The sequence below is a fragment of the Trichechus manatus genome, unplaced genomic scaffold (assembly GCF_000243295.1).
Source record: "Trichechus manatus latirostris isolate Lorelei unplaced genomic scaffold, TriManLat1.0 scaffold00201, whole genome shotgun sequence".
Classification (NCBI taxonomy): domain Eukaryota; kingdom Metazoa; phylum Chordata; class Mammalia; order Sirenia; family Trichechidae; genus Trichechus; species Trichechus manatus.
Window position 1 is genome coordinate 4,413,608 of NW_004444137.1, and position 16,731 is coordinate 4,430,338.

The following is a 16,731-nucleotide window of genomic DNA, read 5'->3' on the forward strand; positions in this document are numbered from 1 at the left end:
ACCCCTGTCATTATCTCCAGGTCTCTGTGAACTGAGAAAATTTATTCAATGGCATCACCACCACCACCACCACAACTACTACTACTAATAATAATGATAACAGTGACCCAGCCTTTGGACATTCCCTGCAGGCCGTAGCTGGTCTGGGCTGTCAGAAAGGGACTTGGAAAATTTTCTGGAGGCTCAACCAAAGACCACTCCATGAAGCATCTCATAATAGTATGGGGTGTAGGATATTGATATATCAATTGATCAGGGCACACCCAAGTCATGACCTGCTGTCCAGGGATTAAAGGTCTCTGTGCCGTCACATGGAAATATGGCCAGGATATATAATTAAGTGAAAAAAGAGAGTTTAAAGCATTAAAACTTTAATTCAATGGAATTGAACATTTTTACTGCAAACACAATGGATTCAACCTTCTGGGGCCATCACCAACTGGTTTACCTCCTAGTCTTCAAGGGAGAAGCCCTCGTGAACACAGAGAAGTCAAAATGCTGCCAACAACAAAGAGAACTAGGTGGAGGAGTTTTACCTTATGCCACGGGACGGGTGGGAAGATGGCTAGCACTAGAACATTCTTCTCTCTCTGGGAAGGCCAGAACTGCACAGAAGTTGACCCAGGACCTGGAATCTCTGGTTTGTCACTGCCTGAGTGGGAACAAACCTTCCTTTAACTTCTTATCTCATGAACATTTTCAAATACTGCCTCCAATATCAAACTATTTAAACATTAGCCGTGGACAAGAAGTCCTCAACGTTTCTCAAGGGAGGGCCCCCGCCCCCACCTGCCACCAAGGGACTCTGGGAATTCCTTTTTGTATTAGGGGATAAAGCTCTACAACTTGTAGCCTTGAACGGCCAGACAATCCAAGTCTGCTCCTCCTGGGGTGCTGGCGATCTCCCAAGAGACACCTCAGCCCAAGCTTCCCCCTGAAAACTCAAACAGCATCTGCGTTCCCCAGAAGGTATCACTGGTGGCCTGGCCATCAGGCCACTGCACCTGGGAAAAGAAACACAACATTAAACACTCCGCCATCAGGCTTCAGGGCTCTGCCTTTACCACCCTGAGAATTTTCTGACCCTGCATGGACACCACCCCGTTCTGGGACTCCAGGCTCTGGAGTAGTAAACATCTCCCCATGGCACTCCATATCCACCTCTCCTCACAGCTCCCATTTTGCCAACTTCCAACCACAAGCCCGCTCTTCCACCTCTCTCGTCTTTGCCTGGCTGATTCACTCCAAAGGCATTAGCTGAGCCTGTCCTCTGTGCCATGCACTGGGGATAGGGGAGACAGCAGGAGAACAAAGGTGCCTTTAGGAAGGTCTCACCTGGCTGGAGGGCTGGGGCTGGCTCAGCTCCATGGCGAACACAGGATAGGGGAAGGAGGACGTGGCTTGCGCCGGATCTTGGGGCCTGGAAAAGGGGGACTGGTTGTCAGGACAGGCTCTGTCTCAAGTGCCCGGGAATGTTAAGGAATAGTAGCCGCTCAGTCGGCAACACATTGAGTGCTTTCTACATATCAGGAACCATTCTAGTCTTTTGATATTCATCAAGAACAAAACTTCCTGTGCTCAGTCACTCCTTTTTGGCGGAGAGAGGCAGACAATGGTGTGGAAGATGCTAGGAGGGGACGAGTGGTATAACATAGAGCAGAGTGGGCTCCCACAGACAATTTTAGACAGGATTTCAAGGCAGGCCTCCTTTGAGCAGAAATGTCAGGGCAGGGGCGATCCTGAGCAAGGAGTAGGCCTGGGATGTGAAAGAAGACGAGAAGCCAAAGTCACAACCAGATCAGGGTGAGGATGAGGGAAAACAGGCAATGGAACAATGGCAACCACTCTGGACAACAGTTGGCAGTTTCTTTTAAAGCTAAACATACATAATAATCAGTTGGGTTTCAATACACCAACAATGAATATTCTGAAAAGGAAATTAAGACAATCCCATTTACGACAGCATCTGAAAGAACAAAATACCTAGAAATAAATGTAACCGGGGATGTAGAAGACTTTTACAATCAAAATTATAAAACACTGCTGAAAGAGATTAAAAGCAGTTCAAATCCGCGAGCTATTGCTTGGAACCCCATGGGGAAGTTCTACTCTGTCCTACAGGGTAGCTATGAGTCAGAATCGATTAGAAGGCAGCAGGTTTGCTTTTGGTTTTTGGAAGTAAACGGAAATTGATGGACTGGAAAACTTAATTAATATTGTTAAGATGTCAACATTACCCAAAGCAATCTACAGATTCAGTGTAATCATGGTGTAAATTACATAAGCTTTCTTTGCAGAAATGGGAAAAAAAGTCCTCAAATTTACATGGAATTGCCAGGGGACCAGAATAGCCAAAGCAGTCTCAAAGAAGGATGAAGCAGGAAGACTCACACTTCCTGATTCCAAAACATACTGTTAAAGCCATAGGAATCAAAACAGTCTGGTACTGCTATAATAATAGACACACGCACCAATGGAATAGAATTGAGAGTCCAGAAATAAACCCATACATGTATGGTCAACTGATTTTGACAAGGGTGCTAAATCCATGCCACGGGGAAAGAATAGCCTCTTTGATAAATGGTGCTGGGACAACTGGATTTCCATATACAAAAGAATAAAGCTGGACTCATATCTCACAGCATACATGAAAATTAACTCTAAATAGATCAAGGACCATAAACCATAAAACCATAAAACTCCCAGAAGAATACACAGGGGTATTGCTTCAGGACCTATTTTTTAACAATGCATTCTTAAATATGACACCAAAAACATTAGACATAAGGCAAAATAAATAACTTGGACTCCATCAAAATCCAAAACTTTTGTTCAACAAAGGACTTTAACAAGAAAGTGAAGAGACAGCCTATAAACTGGGGAAATTTTTCAGGAACCACATATTGAATGAGGGTTTAATATCCTGAACATACTGTATAAAGAACTCCTACAACTTAACAACAAAAAGACAAACTACCCAGTCAAAGAATGGATAAAGAATTTGAGTAGAACAAGGGCAAAGGATTTCACCAAAGAAGAAATACAAATGGCCAACAAGCACATGAAAGATGCTCAACATCATTAGGCATTACCCGTTGCCACTGATTCAATTTCAACTCAAGATGACCCACGAGTTACAGAGTAGACTGTACTCCATAGGGTTTTCGAGGCTGTGACCTTTCAGAAACAAATCGCTAGGCCTTTTTTCCAAGATGTCTCTGGGTGGGTTTGAATTGCTAACCTTTCAGTTAGTACTTGAGCACTTAATCATTTGTGACACTCAGGGACTCTTAGCGATTAAATGAAAAAAACCAAACCCATTGCTGTTGAGTCGATTCCAACTCACAGCAACAGTTTAGGACAGAGTAGAACTGCCCCAAGGGTTTTCCAAGGAGTGACTGGTGGATTCAAACTGCCGTCCTTTTGGTTAGCAGCTGAACTCTTCAACCACTGCTCAACCAAGGCTATTAGGGAGATGCAAATCAAAACCACTTCCCACACCACTAGGCTGGCTAAGATTGAAAAAATAAAAAAGAAACAAACAAACAAAAACCCAGAAAACAAGTGTTGACAAGTATGTGGAGAAACTGGAACCCTTTACACTGCTGGTGGGAATGCAAAATGGTATAGCAGCTATAGAAAACAGGTGGCTGTTCCTCAAAAAGTTGAACACAGAACTACCATATGACCCAGAAATTCCACTCCTGGATATAGTCTTACCCCTTGAGGCTCGGTTACTTTCCCTCCATTTCCAACAGTCTACAGCATTCACTGCATCAACAGCAAATTCTCTCCCAGGCTGTTCCAGGCCCTTCCAAGCCCCTTTAAAACTACAGTTTGGAATATAAAATCAGGATCTTGCTGCTATTCAGAAACCACAATAGCCCTTTGTCTGGGGAAAAGAAAGTACCAGGAAGAGGCTGCTGGGACCTAGGGTGACCTTGGCGAAGAAATGAGCCCTGAGCTTTGCCCAGTCATTGAGCATCAGAAACACTGGCCAGAGGAAGGTGTCCAGGTCCGCTCTGACATTTCCGAGCGTTCTTCTCTTTGAGGGAAAACCACCCTCTTTTGGTGGAAGCAGCCTGGGAGGATTGCTCTCATTTTTAGAAAACCCTAAAGAAAGATCTAGTCTTCACAGTCTGAGGTGGGTGATTCAACAAGTCGGGCACTAGTGTTGTGGGACCCTCATTCCACTACTTTGTGGCCCATGGAAAGCGTCGCCCAAGCCTTAGGGCTCTGCAGGGCCTACCTTTGGGGAAAGATGTATTCCGCAGACAGCAGCGAGGGCTATAGCTCCATGTGTCCACCGCTCGTACCTGGACCTTCCTCCAGATACTTGCTCTGCGGGGTCCCGCTGGGTGTGTCAGTGAATCCTGTAGGAAAGAAATTCCACAACTCACTTCCAGGAGGAAGGAGCAGGGCCCATGTTAGATAGGAGGCAACACATGCCCTGCCGGTCGCAAGCTGCGTGAGCCAGGCTATCTGTCTGTTTGGGCCTCAGTGTCTCTCTCTGAGAAAGAAATGCACACAACCAGTGATCTCCACGGCCTTTCCCAACTCTGTCATTCTTTGCTTCAGCAGACCAAAACAAGGGTGAATGTTGCAGACTTCACATTCTGCTTTGTCACAGGTGTGAACTCCTACCAGGCCCCAGTCCCAGTGATCACACATGGCACTCTGCCACAATCTCCTTCCCGCTAATCTGTGAGAAATGTGCAATCCATACAATCATTGTTTTCTTTCCTAGCTGGTGCATCAAAAGACTGAATCCCAGCCCTTTTCCTTTTTCGCTGACCTTTTACCTTGGGTTGTACTAAGATTTCCCTTACATGTAAGGTGTCACCACCTTATCTTGCCCTTTTGACTTTTTCTCTACTTAAAACGTTGCAGAGGATATCTCAAAATATCTTTCACTCCTACAGACAAGCTACCATGGATTTGACCAGAGCTGGGTCAACAGAAACTTAGGAGAGAAGTAAGGTGAGAATCTATGTCCATTTCCTCCCTGAGTCTACTAGGTTGTAAAACTAGTAGAAGGTGCTCCTGATCTCAGTCACAGAACAACAGGTCGGCTCAACTCCGTCCATGTTCACCACCAGAGTGACCTCCTGAACCCTGGGGGCCCCCTATCCAGGATCTTCTTGGACAGATGGGACCTTCATCACTATTTGGTATATGAGGGTACCTTTGCTTTCCTCTTATTTTCTCTTCCCTGGAGAACCTTGAAGATGTTCTCGGGTAGAAGAAGTAAGGTTTAAGTGCTAACTTGCCAATCCCAAAACAAAACAAACCTGTTTCAGTCAAGTCGACTCCGATTCACAGCGACTCCGTAGGACAGAATATAACTGTTCCACAGGGATTCCAAGGAGGAGCTGGTGGATTCAAACTCCTGACCTTTTGGTTAGCAGCTGAATGCTTAACCACTGCGCCACCATGGCTCCCTTGCCAACAGTGCTGTCCTTCAAACAAGATTAGGTCAGTACCAGCGTCAGGTGCAGGAACCACTGGCTCTATCTTGAGCAGACTCACCTGTCATGGCAGCGTCTGACCAGGGCATCCTGAAGCCCAGATCCTGGCTGTGGACCAGCTGCCCAGGCTGTAAAGAGGCTTCCCTGGAGGATGCCAGTGCAAGTGACATCAGCCACAACCCTGGGGCAGCAAGGGACAGGTCCACCATGTTGCTGCCGGCAGCCAGAGGGCAGAAGCCAGGGCCAGGGCAGACGGCGGTGAAGGTGGCAGGGTCTTGGCCAGGCCCCTCCTGGTGCATCTCGCCACCCTTTAGGGACCTGTGGACACAGCAAACACTGTCCCTCAGTGGGTAGAGGCTCCCTCGGCCAGAACCTGGGAAGAGACTCCAGCAAGTCTGCGAATCTGGGTCACATCTCACCCCAGGCACCGATGACCATGGGGCCCCAGCACATCACAAATCACACTGTGGTCCGTGTTCTCCTCTGACACATGGTGGATGCAAGGACCAGAGGCCAGGCTCTGACTTGCCAGCCCAGTGAGGCACTTAATAAATGCTATCTCTGGAAATCTTCAATATATTAGCAGTTTTATTGACCACGACCTGCAATGAAGCATTGTTCCACAGTATTGAAAATGGAACCTGATGAGCAAGCGTCTAATACCCCAGTAAATAAAAGATGGCTGATCTTAAGGGAATATCATGCAGTGATGAATAATAATAACTTAAAGAATTCATGTTCCTTGAATGCTCGCAGTGTCTCAGACACAACACAGGGCTTGTTGTTAAATCCACATATTCTTTGCAACAACTCCACACGGCAGGTCTTCTCATCATCCCCATTGAACAGGTGAGAAAATTGAGCACTGAAAGGCCATGAGAACCTGCCCAAGGTCACACACCTGTCTGATGTTGGCCTGGGTGCCAACCAGGCAGTAGTTGTCAAAATGTTCAGTGGAAAAGGAGAAACAGAGGTGCACGTGGCATCCTGGTTAGGCCGGGACTCAGGCCTGGCCCCAGCCCTGTGGGGTTCAGCCCTGAGAGCACAGCCCCTTCCTTCTTATCCCAGGACTGCCTCGTCACAGGACCATCTCAGGGCTCAAGGAAACTGCTTAGAACAGCACGTAGGAGGGACCCACAAAATGTTGGAGGTTAGTATTTTTTTCTCAATGACATTTTTTAAAAAGACAAAATACTAGAACAGACCACAGTGACCATGGGGTTGTATTTCAGAGGTAGGCAGGCAAGGTTGTTCCTTCTCTCTGAGGCTGTTTCCCCCACTGTCTGTGCTACAGAGGAAGTCCGGCTCCAGGGAGCACACTGAGGGTCGGGGATGCTGCTCCAGCTATTCCTGATGTGATCCCTTGCTTGTGCCACATCTTGACCCCTAGGACCATGGCTATCTCTGCTCTCAGCTGTCACTGCCCTGGGCCCTAGTGTCAGGCGGCCATGTCTCCTATCCCTGGGGAAGACGAGGAGGCCGGACAGACGAGCTGGTCGGGTAGCCATGGGGTCTCAGTACCTGGGAACCAGTGGCCTTGAGAGCATCTCGTCTCCAGGAAGGTCCGGGGCAGGGGCCAGTGGTGCCCATTGTCCTTGAGTGGGCTCTGGGGACCGTGGAGGCCCCTTTTCCTCATGTCCTGATGAGAGCAGAGCTCAGTCAGATTGGGGAGGCTTGGTGGAGCCCTGAGTCCATGGCCTCTTTCCCTCAGGCTCTAGCTGTGCTTCCCAGAAGGTAAGAGTTAACCCCAATGTCCTTTGTCTCTCGGTCCTTCTTTGGTCTGAACCAGCATTCCACAGAACACAGGACAGCCCAAACGCTGGTGCTTTGTTGCCTCCCTGGATTTATTCACCAACCCCCTCCTTCCAGCCACATGATATGTCACCAGCCAACTCCTCCCCTGGCACACAGTAAGCTCTCAGTGAACAATGGTGGCTACAACCCTGTGGTGAGGCCCGGCGCCATAGATGAACCCAAGCCCAGCCTGTGCCCAGCATCAGCCTCAGCAACCTCTCTCCCTGATGAAAACTGTCCCACCTACAGCCTGACTGTTAGCTCTCACCACTAGGTGAACCCCATCCCTCCTGAGGGGCAGCCCTGCCTGACCAGAGTGACCCTGGACACAGCGGGGAGTAAGGGCCAAGTAGGGGACCAGCATCGCCCCAAACCACAGGAGGCTGGGCCCTCGGACCACTCACCTGACCACTGAGACCTGTCCACACACTGAGGGTCAGCGTGGGGGTCCCCTGAGGGATGAGAGGGCTCTGGACCCCTCCCCCAGGCACCAGGGCCCTCTGCTGAAGTCCCCTGAGCCGACACTACGCGCTGAAGAAGAGCTCTTTGTTTCCGACGCTAGTTGGCAAACCAGTTGTAGACCTGCTCCTCTGACAGGCTCGTCTCTGATGACAGGGTCTCCTGCAGGAGACAACAGAACCCCGGGCTTGCTTTCACACCAAGAGGCACAGAGGCAGCCCTAACCATCATCTCCACTGAGAAAGGGCCCCGAGTTGGCCCGGATCCCTCCAGGACCCGGGCATGGGTCCTGGCTGAGGAGTATCTGCTGAGCGCTTGCTCTGGCCAGTTGCTGGGGGATGCAGCCCCTGAGGGAGAACGGATTATGTCCTCCCACGGTAGCCACATGGTGAGGGTGGGGCCCCATTGAGAAGCCAGCCCCACACTGCAGGGCCTACCTTGTGGGCCAGCAAGACCCTCCGTCCCAGGCGAGCTCAAGAAGAGCCCAGTCCACCCTCACCCTGGCAGGTGGGGGGCCAGTCAGGATTTCTGAGGGGCTGCAGGTGGGGCCGACTTCCTCTTACCCGCTGGGCCTTGTCGGGGTTGGTGCTCACGCCTGAGGCGAAGTCCTGCAGCTTCTGTCAAACCTCCCTGGGGAAGTTCTGGCTCCTCAGGCCCTCGGGACAGAGGGAGGGGGGTGGTGGGTTCCTGGACGAGGACAGCAGGAGATGTCAGAACAAGACCCTCAAATTTGCCTCTAACCAGGGCCCTGTCCTCCGAGGAAGTGACCTATGGTAGAGCCTCTCTGTCCTCCGTTTGGGGAAGAAGACAAGCTCTTCTCTCCCCACAGTGATGAAGACACAGAAGGCACTCCCGACTGCGGGGAGCTCAGAGGTTCCCCAGCCCCATGGGCAGGAGCAGGGAAGAGCCGGAGGCTATCTGACCACCCCTCTCCCATAGCGTGGCCCCCAGGACAGCACCCACGCTCCAGGTGTGTCCCCAGGCTGGTGGCGTGTCCCAGCACTCCTGCCTGGTGCTCTCCGACTGCACCTCTGCCACAGCGTGGCACCGGGAGACCTCAACAGCACCCAGGCTCCAGGTGTGTCCCTGAGGCCCTCCCATATGGCCTCCTGGCCCTTCCGGGACTCCTGGGACAAAGACTGTCACTGAGACTCTGGTGTGCTGGGTGCTCAGTCTAGGCTCCATCTGGAATGCTGGTTCCCAGCCAGGCACAACTGGAGGATGATCTCCTGCCTTTATTCCTTCTTCCACCATGAATTTTTCTTCTACTGAAGCATCCCCATTAGCAGATGAACACTCTGCGTCTCCCTCCCTCTGCCCGGGCAGCTCCTGTCCACCTGAGGCCTCCCTCCAGGGCTCACAGCCTGCGCTGACTGCCTGGCCTAGAGCGGCCCTCCCATGGCCCTCATCTGGTGAGGCCTGGGAAGAGGTCAGAAGAGGAGGGTGAGGTCAGGGTGCTCAGCCTCGCCCCCCTGCAGCCAGCCTCCCTCTGGGTCCTGGAGAGTGCTCCCTCCCACCCTGCAGGCACAGGGATCACGTCCCCAACCTGGCCAGCCCTGGTCACCACTCGGGGTAAGCCCGACCCCTCCCAGCCCATCCCAGCGGGGCGTGAATAGCTTGCTCACACCAGCCCACGGTCACCGCTGTGCTCCATCTGACTGGTGCCACCCTATTTCCCCTCTTCTATGTTGTCTGGACCCCCACCTCGATCCCTGGGGCACCCCACAGGGCCTGTGTGAGTAAACATACCTCTTCCTGCAGCAGAACTTCTGCACAGGGGTCAGCATTGCCACGTCCAGCCTCCTCATGGCCAGACGGTAGTGGATGTCGTTCCAGAGCTTCACCAGCTCCAAGCTCCCCCCTGGCATCTGACAACCCTGCCGAGGAGAGCCTGGCTGAGCCGTGGCTGCCTGGGGCTGGGGGCACCTGGGACCGCCCTCCCGGACCAGCCCGAGCCCTGCACAGGCTGAGGCTTCTGTGGAAGAGCAGGGGCCTGGGTTCCAGTCTCACTCTCACTGTTCACCGGGGCACCCTGGAGTCAGATGGCCAGGCTGGAAATCCCTGCCAGCCCTGTGGTGTGACCAGGGGTGGCCAGTCACTCAGGGTGCCAGCCCTCCCACCCGAGACCCTGCAGCCCTCCCAGGGTACACAGGAGGTGAGCACAGCCAAGTTGCTGTGGGACGAGGGGTCCATCTGTGTCAGCAGCCACGCACCAACCCATCGACACCAAGAGGACCTGCTGCGCTGACCTGGACCTTTCTGATCACGGGTCCACGTCACTGCCTCTCCTGCGAGGCTATTGCCATTCATGTAACTCGCATCATCCACACGAGGCCGCTCTCTGACTCAATATACTGACCAATGTTCTCAGGGCCTTGATGTAACCAATGTTCTTCTTTCCCCACATCGGAAAAGTCCTGGAATCCTGGCAGGCCTCATGCTGAAGGCCCCACACAGCCGTCTGTCTGCAGCACATGAGTTTGCAGGCCAGTCTGCCGTGTCCTCTCCCACCAGGATGCAGTCACTGGCCTCGTGCTGGAGCACCAGGGAACCATCATGGGAACCACAGCCAGCTCAGGATCATCCCTCAGGGCCCAGCTCCCAGAGGTCCCGGACCAAGACTAGGTGTGTGGGTCCTCTCCTGGAGCTCTCTATCACCTCCCCAGTGACAGCTCTAAGGATGTGTTCCCATGTTACGTCATTCATTTGTACCAAAGTATCTGAAAAGCTCGAGCCCCTGCAAACCCAGGTGCTATGCTGTGTTCCAGTGGTCCCTGGGATGGACAGGACTGGGCAGCCCCTCCCTCACGGGGCTTCAGTGCAGTGGGGAAACGTGATCCACAGACACACAAATACATGGGGAAGAGGCTGTGGCAGCTAGCCGGGGGACACTGGATAGTAACGGGGACTGCCTTGATGGGGTCATAGGGAAAGGCTCTAGGCTGTGGTGACACTTGGCAGAAGCCTGAAGGGTCAGAGAGCACCATGCACACAAAGAGCCCAGCAGAAGGAAGAGTCCATGCCAAGGTCCTGAGATGGTAAATATCTAGATCGAGGACAGAAAGGAACCCAGCACAGCCACTGCAGAGGAAACCGGGGAGACAAGATGGACGGCAGGCAGGGCGGCCGCAGGGGCCAGAGCTGTGCAGCGGGCGCATGTCACGGTCCCATCTGTAGTTGTAAAAACCCCTCCTGGTGCTGCACGAAGAACAGAGTTTAGGGGGCAGGAGATAGTAGGGGGGAGCAGCCAGGAGGACACTGCCCAGAAAGAACAGGATGGAATCGAGGGGGGTCTGCAGGTAGACTCCACATGAGTTATGCATGGACTGTACTATGAGGTGAAAAACAAACCAAGCCAAATCCGCTGCCGTAGCGTCAATTCCAACTAATAGTGACCTTGTGGGTAGAGTAGAAGTGCCCCAATAGGGTTTCCAAAGAGCGGCTGGTAGATTCGACTGCCCACAATCCCTTATTCAAAAGTCTTTGGGCCAGACAGATTTTGGAATTGAAAATTTAGGGACGTGACGGGAGATGTGTGTCATGCACCGCTGCAGGATGATCTGGGGCCACATCCTGTAATCAGACACTCTCCTATTTATAAAGCAGAACGCACCACAGTCATAGTTCGTCGGTAAGGAAGACCATAAATAGCTTCGCACCAACACAGGTCAGGGTTTGCTGCCACATAAGCTCTGGCTCAATGTGCCACCAGATGAGCTTCAAAGATACTCTGGGTTTTCAGTTTTTGATGAGGGATCAGAGCACTGGAACTGATTTCCCGTTTGTCCCACTGACGAGAATGTTAACTGTCAAGACATGACATGGTGGGGTATGACTCTCTCGCTCTTTTCATTAATTGTCTGAGGGCCTGACACACAGCTGCTGCTCACAACACATCTGATAAAGGAACATTTTTACATCAGATCGCCAGGTTAACTAGAACTGAGTGAATGGAGGTGGGGAAGAGGTTTCCCTGGGGGCTGCGGACTCTGGCTGACTTCTGGGCTCCTGCTCTGTGCCCCCCGCCGGCCCGCCCTACCTCCAAGAGCCTGCAGGCTGCCTGGTACTGCTCCTGCCGGACCAGGACAAGGGCGCACACCACAACTACGTCCTCTCTGTCCAGCAGGTGCAGGCGGAGCGGGCTACCCAGCACGGCCTCCACCAAGGGCTCCACCTGGGCGAGGTCACCCCGGAAGTCCTGGCACAGCCTTCCCGCAAGGTCCACCAGCTCCGCGGGGGGTGGGCAGGTATCCCCACTCTCCTTCAGCAGCGTCAGGAGCTTTGCATCCCACCTCGGCCCAGGCTGAAACACAGGGGACAGTGGAGACAGTGCTGACCACGTGCTCACAGCACAGTCCTCACAGCAGCCAGGTGGCCCTATTGTCACCTTGTGCCCAGACACTTGGAGGAACACGAGAGTCCATCTGAGAGAGGCAGGGGTGTGTCAGATGCTGCTAGAATTTACTTTCAATCCCAAAAAAGACCTTCATGAGCTCCATGTGGGCCAGGCACTGTGCTCGGAGCTGTCCCTGCCACAGTTCCCTTCACTTCTCAGACACTGGTCATCCCCTGGGGACATGTCCTCTGGCACACAGACCACACAGCCCATTGTTCACCCCTCACCTGGCTCCTCACTGTCTCCTTGCTCCTACTACAGTTTCTGCTGACAGCCACGTCCCACTCAACTCCGGCTCTTAGCGCAGGGGATGGAGCTGTGCCAGGCCTCCGGGATCTCCCCAGCATTTGCCACGTGGACGCCAGGGCCTCTTGCACCCCGGGGGCACTGGGCAGACCCAAGGAAGAAGCCTGGGGCCTGGGCAACTCTTACGGATACTTTCTGCATGTTCTTAAATCACACCTGATTCTGTAATGTTCTTAAAACACTTATGTGTAAGTCACTATTATGTATGTTTCTATAATGCGTTTTACGCTGTTTACGGTGCTTTTGTAATGCTGTTACACACTTATGTATAAGTCATTTATAATATGATATTACAGAATTTCTGAACTTAGAAATAAAAATATATATATTTCTATAATGTGATTCAACCATTATTTGTAAGTCATTAAAAAGCTGTTCTACCATTGAAAACAGATAATAGAAATATGTGAAGTTGGTTGTAAATAACATCCCTAAATTGGGCTGTGCTTCACCAGCATGCCGATTATATGGGACGCTTAAAAACGAAAAAAAGAAAAACTAGGTTAACATATGCATATCCTAAGGAACACTTCCCTTTAGTGAAGAAGAGCCCCGGGGGAAAGGTACAAGCCCCTCTTGGAGAGCAGGCCCCTATGTGTCCTGCACTTTCTGGGCACGTGTAAGTATAGGCAAAACATCGAGGTGGACTTGGGCATGGCCGAGTGCTTCCTCCCCTGCAGCTGGGCAGAACCCGCCACCTCAGCTGGCCAGCCTCTGTCTCTACTGGCATCAGTGTCTTCTCATCTGCAAATTCTGGTCTGGATCCCAAGGCCCCGTGGTTGGGGTGATGCCCTCCTCTTTACAGCCCCTGTGCCTTTGTGACAGAGGCCCAAGACATGCTTGCCAGACCCTCCCCACAACAAGCCTGGCAGCGGGGTCAGTGACCCGGCACAAAGGTGGAGCACGGTGGGCCCTCTCCACGGGGCTGGCCACAGTAAGAGTGAGACTGGTGCCCATCGTGGGCACTTCAGGTGCAAGAGACAATGTGCAAAAGGATTTGGGAACTGGGATCACTATGTGTTTAGGGGCTTGTCTGAGACATAGCCTGGAGACTAAGAGGAGCAGACACTCAGAGGGTCCTGACCAGCCACTAGGTGTTGAGAGCGAGGTCCTAGACAGAGGGGTGTCCGGACTCTCTGAATTGCCCATTGTCTTCAGACCCCACGCCCCATGGGAGGTGCCCGTAAGCACCCCATGAGGAGCTGGTCCCTGTATCTCCTTCAGCCCACTTACTGACCACCTACCCTGGGCCTGTGGCTGCTGCCCACTTGTGGCCATGTCCTGCCATATCCTGCTCTCCTGTCCAGGCCCAGGCCCAGTGGGCTCTACGAGTGGCTTGCTGGCCAACATGTGGGCATGGAGTTGCCTGGCCTTGGACACCGCAGTCCCTGGGTAATTTTTAACTGTTTTATCTTTACTTAGTCAGGCCCTGTCTCTTGTTGAGATGGAGGAAAGAGAGGTTCCCAATGCTTCCTTGGTGCCTGGAGGGCAGGTGCAGGTGCCATTGGAGTGGGGCCATTGGCCAAGTTTGGAGCAGCCACTCAGAAGTGACCAGGAACACTACCTCCTAGGCAGTGAGACACAGGTACCTCTGGAAAGGCAGACTCGGGCAAGTGGCCCATGTCTCGAATCCTTCCAGGTACCCCAAGGTTGGGGACCAGTATGCCTTATGCTGTAGAACATCTCGTTACTCACATGAGTGAGTGGAGATAAAGTTGGGGAAATTTCTTCATATTCAGTACAAAGACCATGCCTTGAGTGCATGTGGACACTATCTTGTGAGTTACTGTTGCAGGCTGATCTTGTGCCTCCTGAGAAGACATGATGCTCTCAGCTATCGCTGAGAACCAGGACAGCCCTGCCATCCTAGTCACCCTGCTGAGGGAGGGCAGGCCACTCAGGTTGCCATCTACTCATGCATCCATCTGTCCCTCTGCCCTCCCACACCTTCATCCAGCTAGCCACCCACCCATTCATCCGTCCTTCCATCTACCACTTACCCATTCACTCATTCATTCCTTGTGTTCTGTCCATTTGGTAGTGGTACAGTGGGAGCAGGATGACAGGGCCCTGCTTTCAGCTAGGGGAAAGACAGACACGTAAGCAGAAGATTCCAGAACAAATGGAAGTGGGGATGCAGGGAGTGCTTCCTGGAGAATGGACAAGTTAGCTGAAACCTGAAGGGAAGAAGGTTCTAGTAAAAAGAGGATGCAGCATGAGGCTCAGAGGCTGAGCCCAGGAGCAGATATGGAAGGGACAAAAGGGCACAAGGTTCTTGAGGGAGGGCTCTGAACCAGTACTCACTGTGAGCCTTGGTTCCCCATCTGGAATTGCAGGGCTGACGACACACCCCCGCCTTGTAGAATTTCGTGGGCAACTCACATATCACAGCTTCACCTTGCTCAGCCTGAGCTATCAGGGGCAACACTCTGAGCCCCCCTCCTCTCAATGACGGCAGGAGGTAGCAGCTCAGACCTTGTCCACTCACCACTCCTCAGCAGCACTGACCCATTCACTCACCATGACCTCTGTGCTGTGACCTTGTTCCCAGCCGGGCGCCCATCAATAGACCTCACAGCTGCTGGTGGCCGCACCCCAGCCACCCACCTCTCCTTCCAGGCTTGTCTACAGGAGGGTGCAAATACCCCATTCTTCCTACATCTGTGCTCTCTGAATGGGTGGAGAGAAGTGGATGGGGGCAGGCAGAGAGGGAGGGGGTAGGTGGGAGGAGGGTGAGAGGTGAAGAAAGGGGATGAAGTATTGGAAGAAAGACGGTGGGGGTTAGAGAGAAAGTGTTCTGGGAGCTGGGGAAAAGGTGTGAGTGGGGAGAAGAGAACTGGGGGTGCTGAGGAGAAGCAGGGTAAGGGTAGGGCAGAACTACTTGCCCAGGAAGCAAAGAGCCCCTTCTCTCTCTTTGAGTCTCTGGATCTCTGTCTGTCTGTCTCTGTCTCCATCGTTATTTAAAAAAACGATTTTTTGATTTAATGACTGTCTTAGGCTGGGTTCTCTAGAGAAGTAAAACCAGTAAAGTGTAGAGAGAGAGAGATTTCTCTCAAGGAAATGGCTCAGATGATTGTAGAGGCTGGAACGTCCCAAACCCATAGGTCAGGCTGGAGGCTTCTCCTGATTCACGTACCTGCAGGGGCTACTGAACCCAAGATCGACAGGCTGGAGAGCAAGTCTGTTGCTCACAGACTGTGAAGATTGGCGAAACCCAAGATCGGCAGCAAGACCACAGGTAAGCTGTTAGCTCAAGTTCCAAGAATTGGATGTCAGATGAACAGGAGCCAACTGCAGGATCCAGTATGATCAAAAATCTCCCAAGCCTTGCCAGAATGTCTGCTTATATTCGCTGCAGGTCACACGCCTAAGGAAACTCCCTTTTAACTAATTGGCTACTTACAGCAGATCTCATCACGGGGGAGATCACATATCAAATCTCAGCAGGGAAGTGATCACAACATCATACAACTGCCAAAACACTGAGAATCATGGCCCAGCCAAGTTGACACACAGCCTTAACCATCCCAATGACTCACGATCCTGGTACAACATTCATGTAAACTTCAAGGTGAAACACAAAAGAGTGTGCCTCTGGTCATAGCCCCACCTCCCAGCCCCCTTCCCCAGATTGGAAACTTTTCTCACTGTTCCCTGTTTCCTGTGTGCCTCTCAGAGACAGAGTCCTTGCAGGCAGTGTGGGGAGCCTCCCCAACAAGGGCTCGGGCAACGCTGCCCTTGTTCAGCTTTTCAGTGGCAGATCTCGGAGGCTTCACTCTATCCACACATGAAAGTCTTCCTCATTTTGTTAAATATAAATGGTAATTGTAGAAATATACATACCATAAGTATATAAAACATATATGTATATCCACACAGAAACATGTACACAAATGCTCACAGCAGCATTACTCACAGTTGCTACAAAGTGGAAAAAACCCAAATATCCAGCAACTCACAGATAAATGGAAAAACAAAATGTGGTACATTCATACAATAGAATATTATTCAGCCATAAAAAGGAAAGATGTTCTGATACATGCAACAAAATGGATAAATGTCAAAAAAGCTGACACTGAAGACCACGTATTGTATGAATCCATTGATAGGACATAACCAGAATACGCAAATCCAGAGACAGAGTAGATTCGTGGTTGTCTAGAGCTGGGCATGATGGTTAAGAAGAGCGGTGACATTTCTTTTTGTGGGATGAAAATGGTTAAAATTTACAGTTGATCCTAATTATTCACGAGTGTTGTGTTCATGAATTCACTGACTTAATAAAATTTATTTGTAACCGCAAATTAA

General features: G+C 51.6%; 1 protein-coding gene across 1 annotated transcript; it reads right to left on the minus strand.

Annotated features, from left to right (window-relative positions):
• Nucleotides 1-917: 917 nt before the first annotated feature.
• On the minus strand, nt 918-14,045 carry LOC101355141 (anomalous homeobox protein-like). The gene is given in 10 exon segments (XM_012558964.1): nt 918-1,004; nt 1,336-1,412; nt 4,317-4,373; nt 5,530-5,786; nt 6,990-7,107; nt 7,667-7,883; nt 8,285-8,408; nt 9,471-9,598; nt 11,761-12,024; nt 14,013-14,045. Coding segments are annotated over 10 exon segments (1,362 nt in total).
• Nucleotides 14,046-16,731: the final 2,686 nt, after the last annotated feature.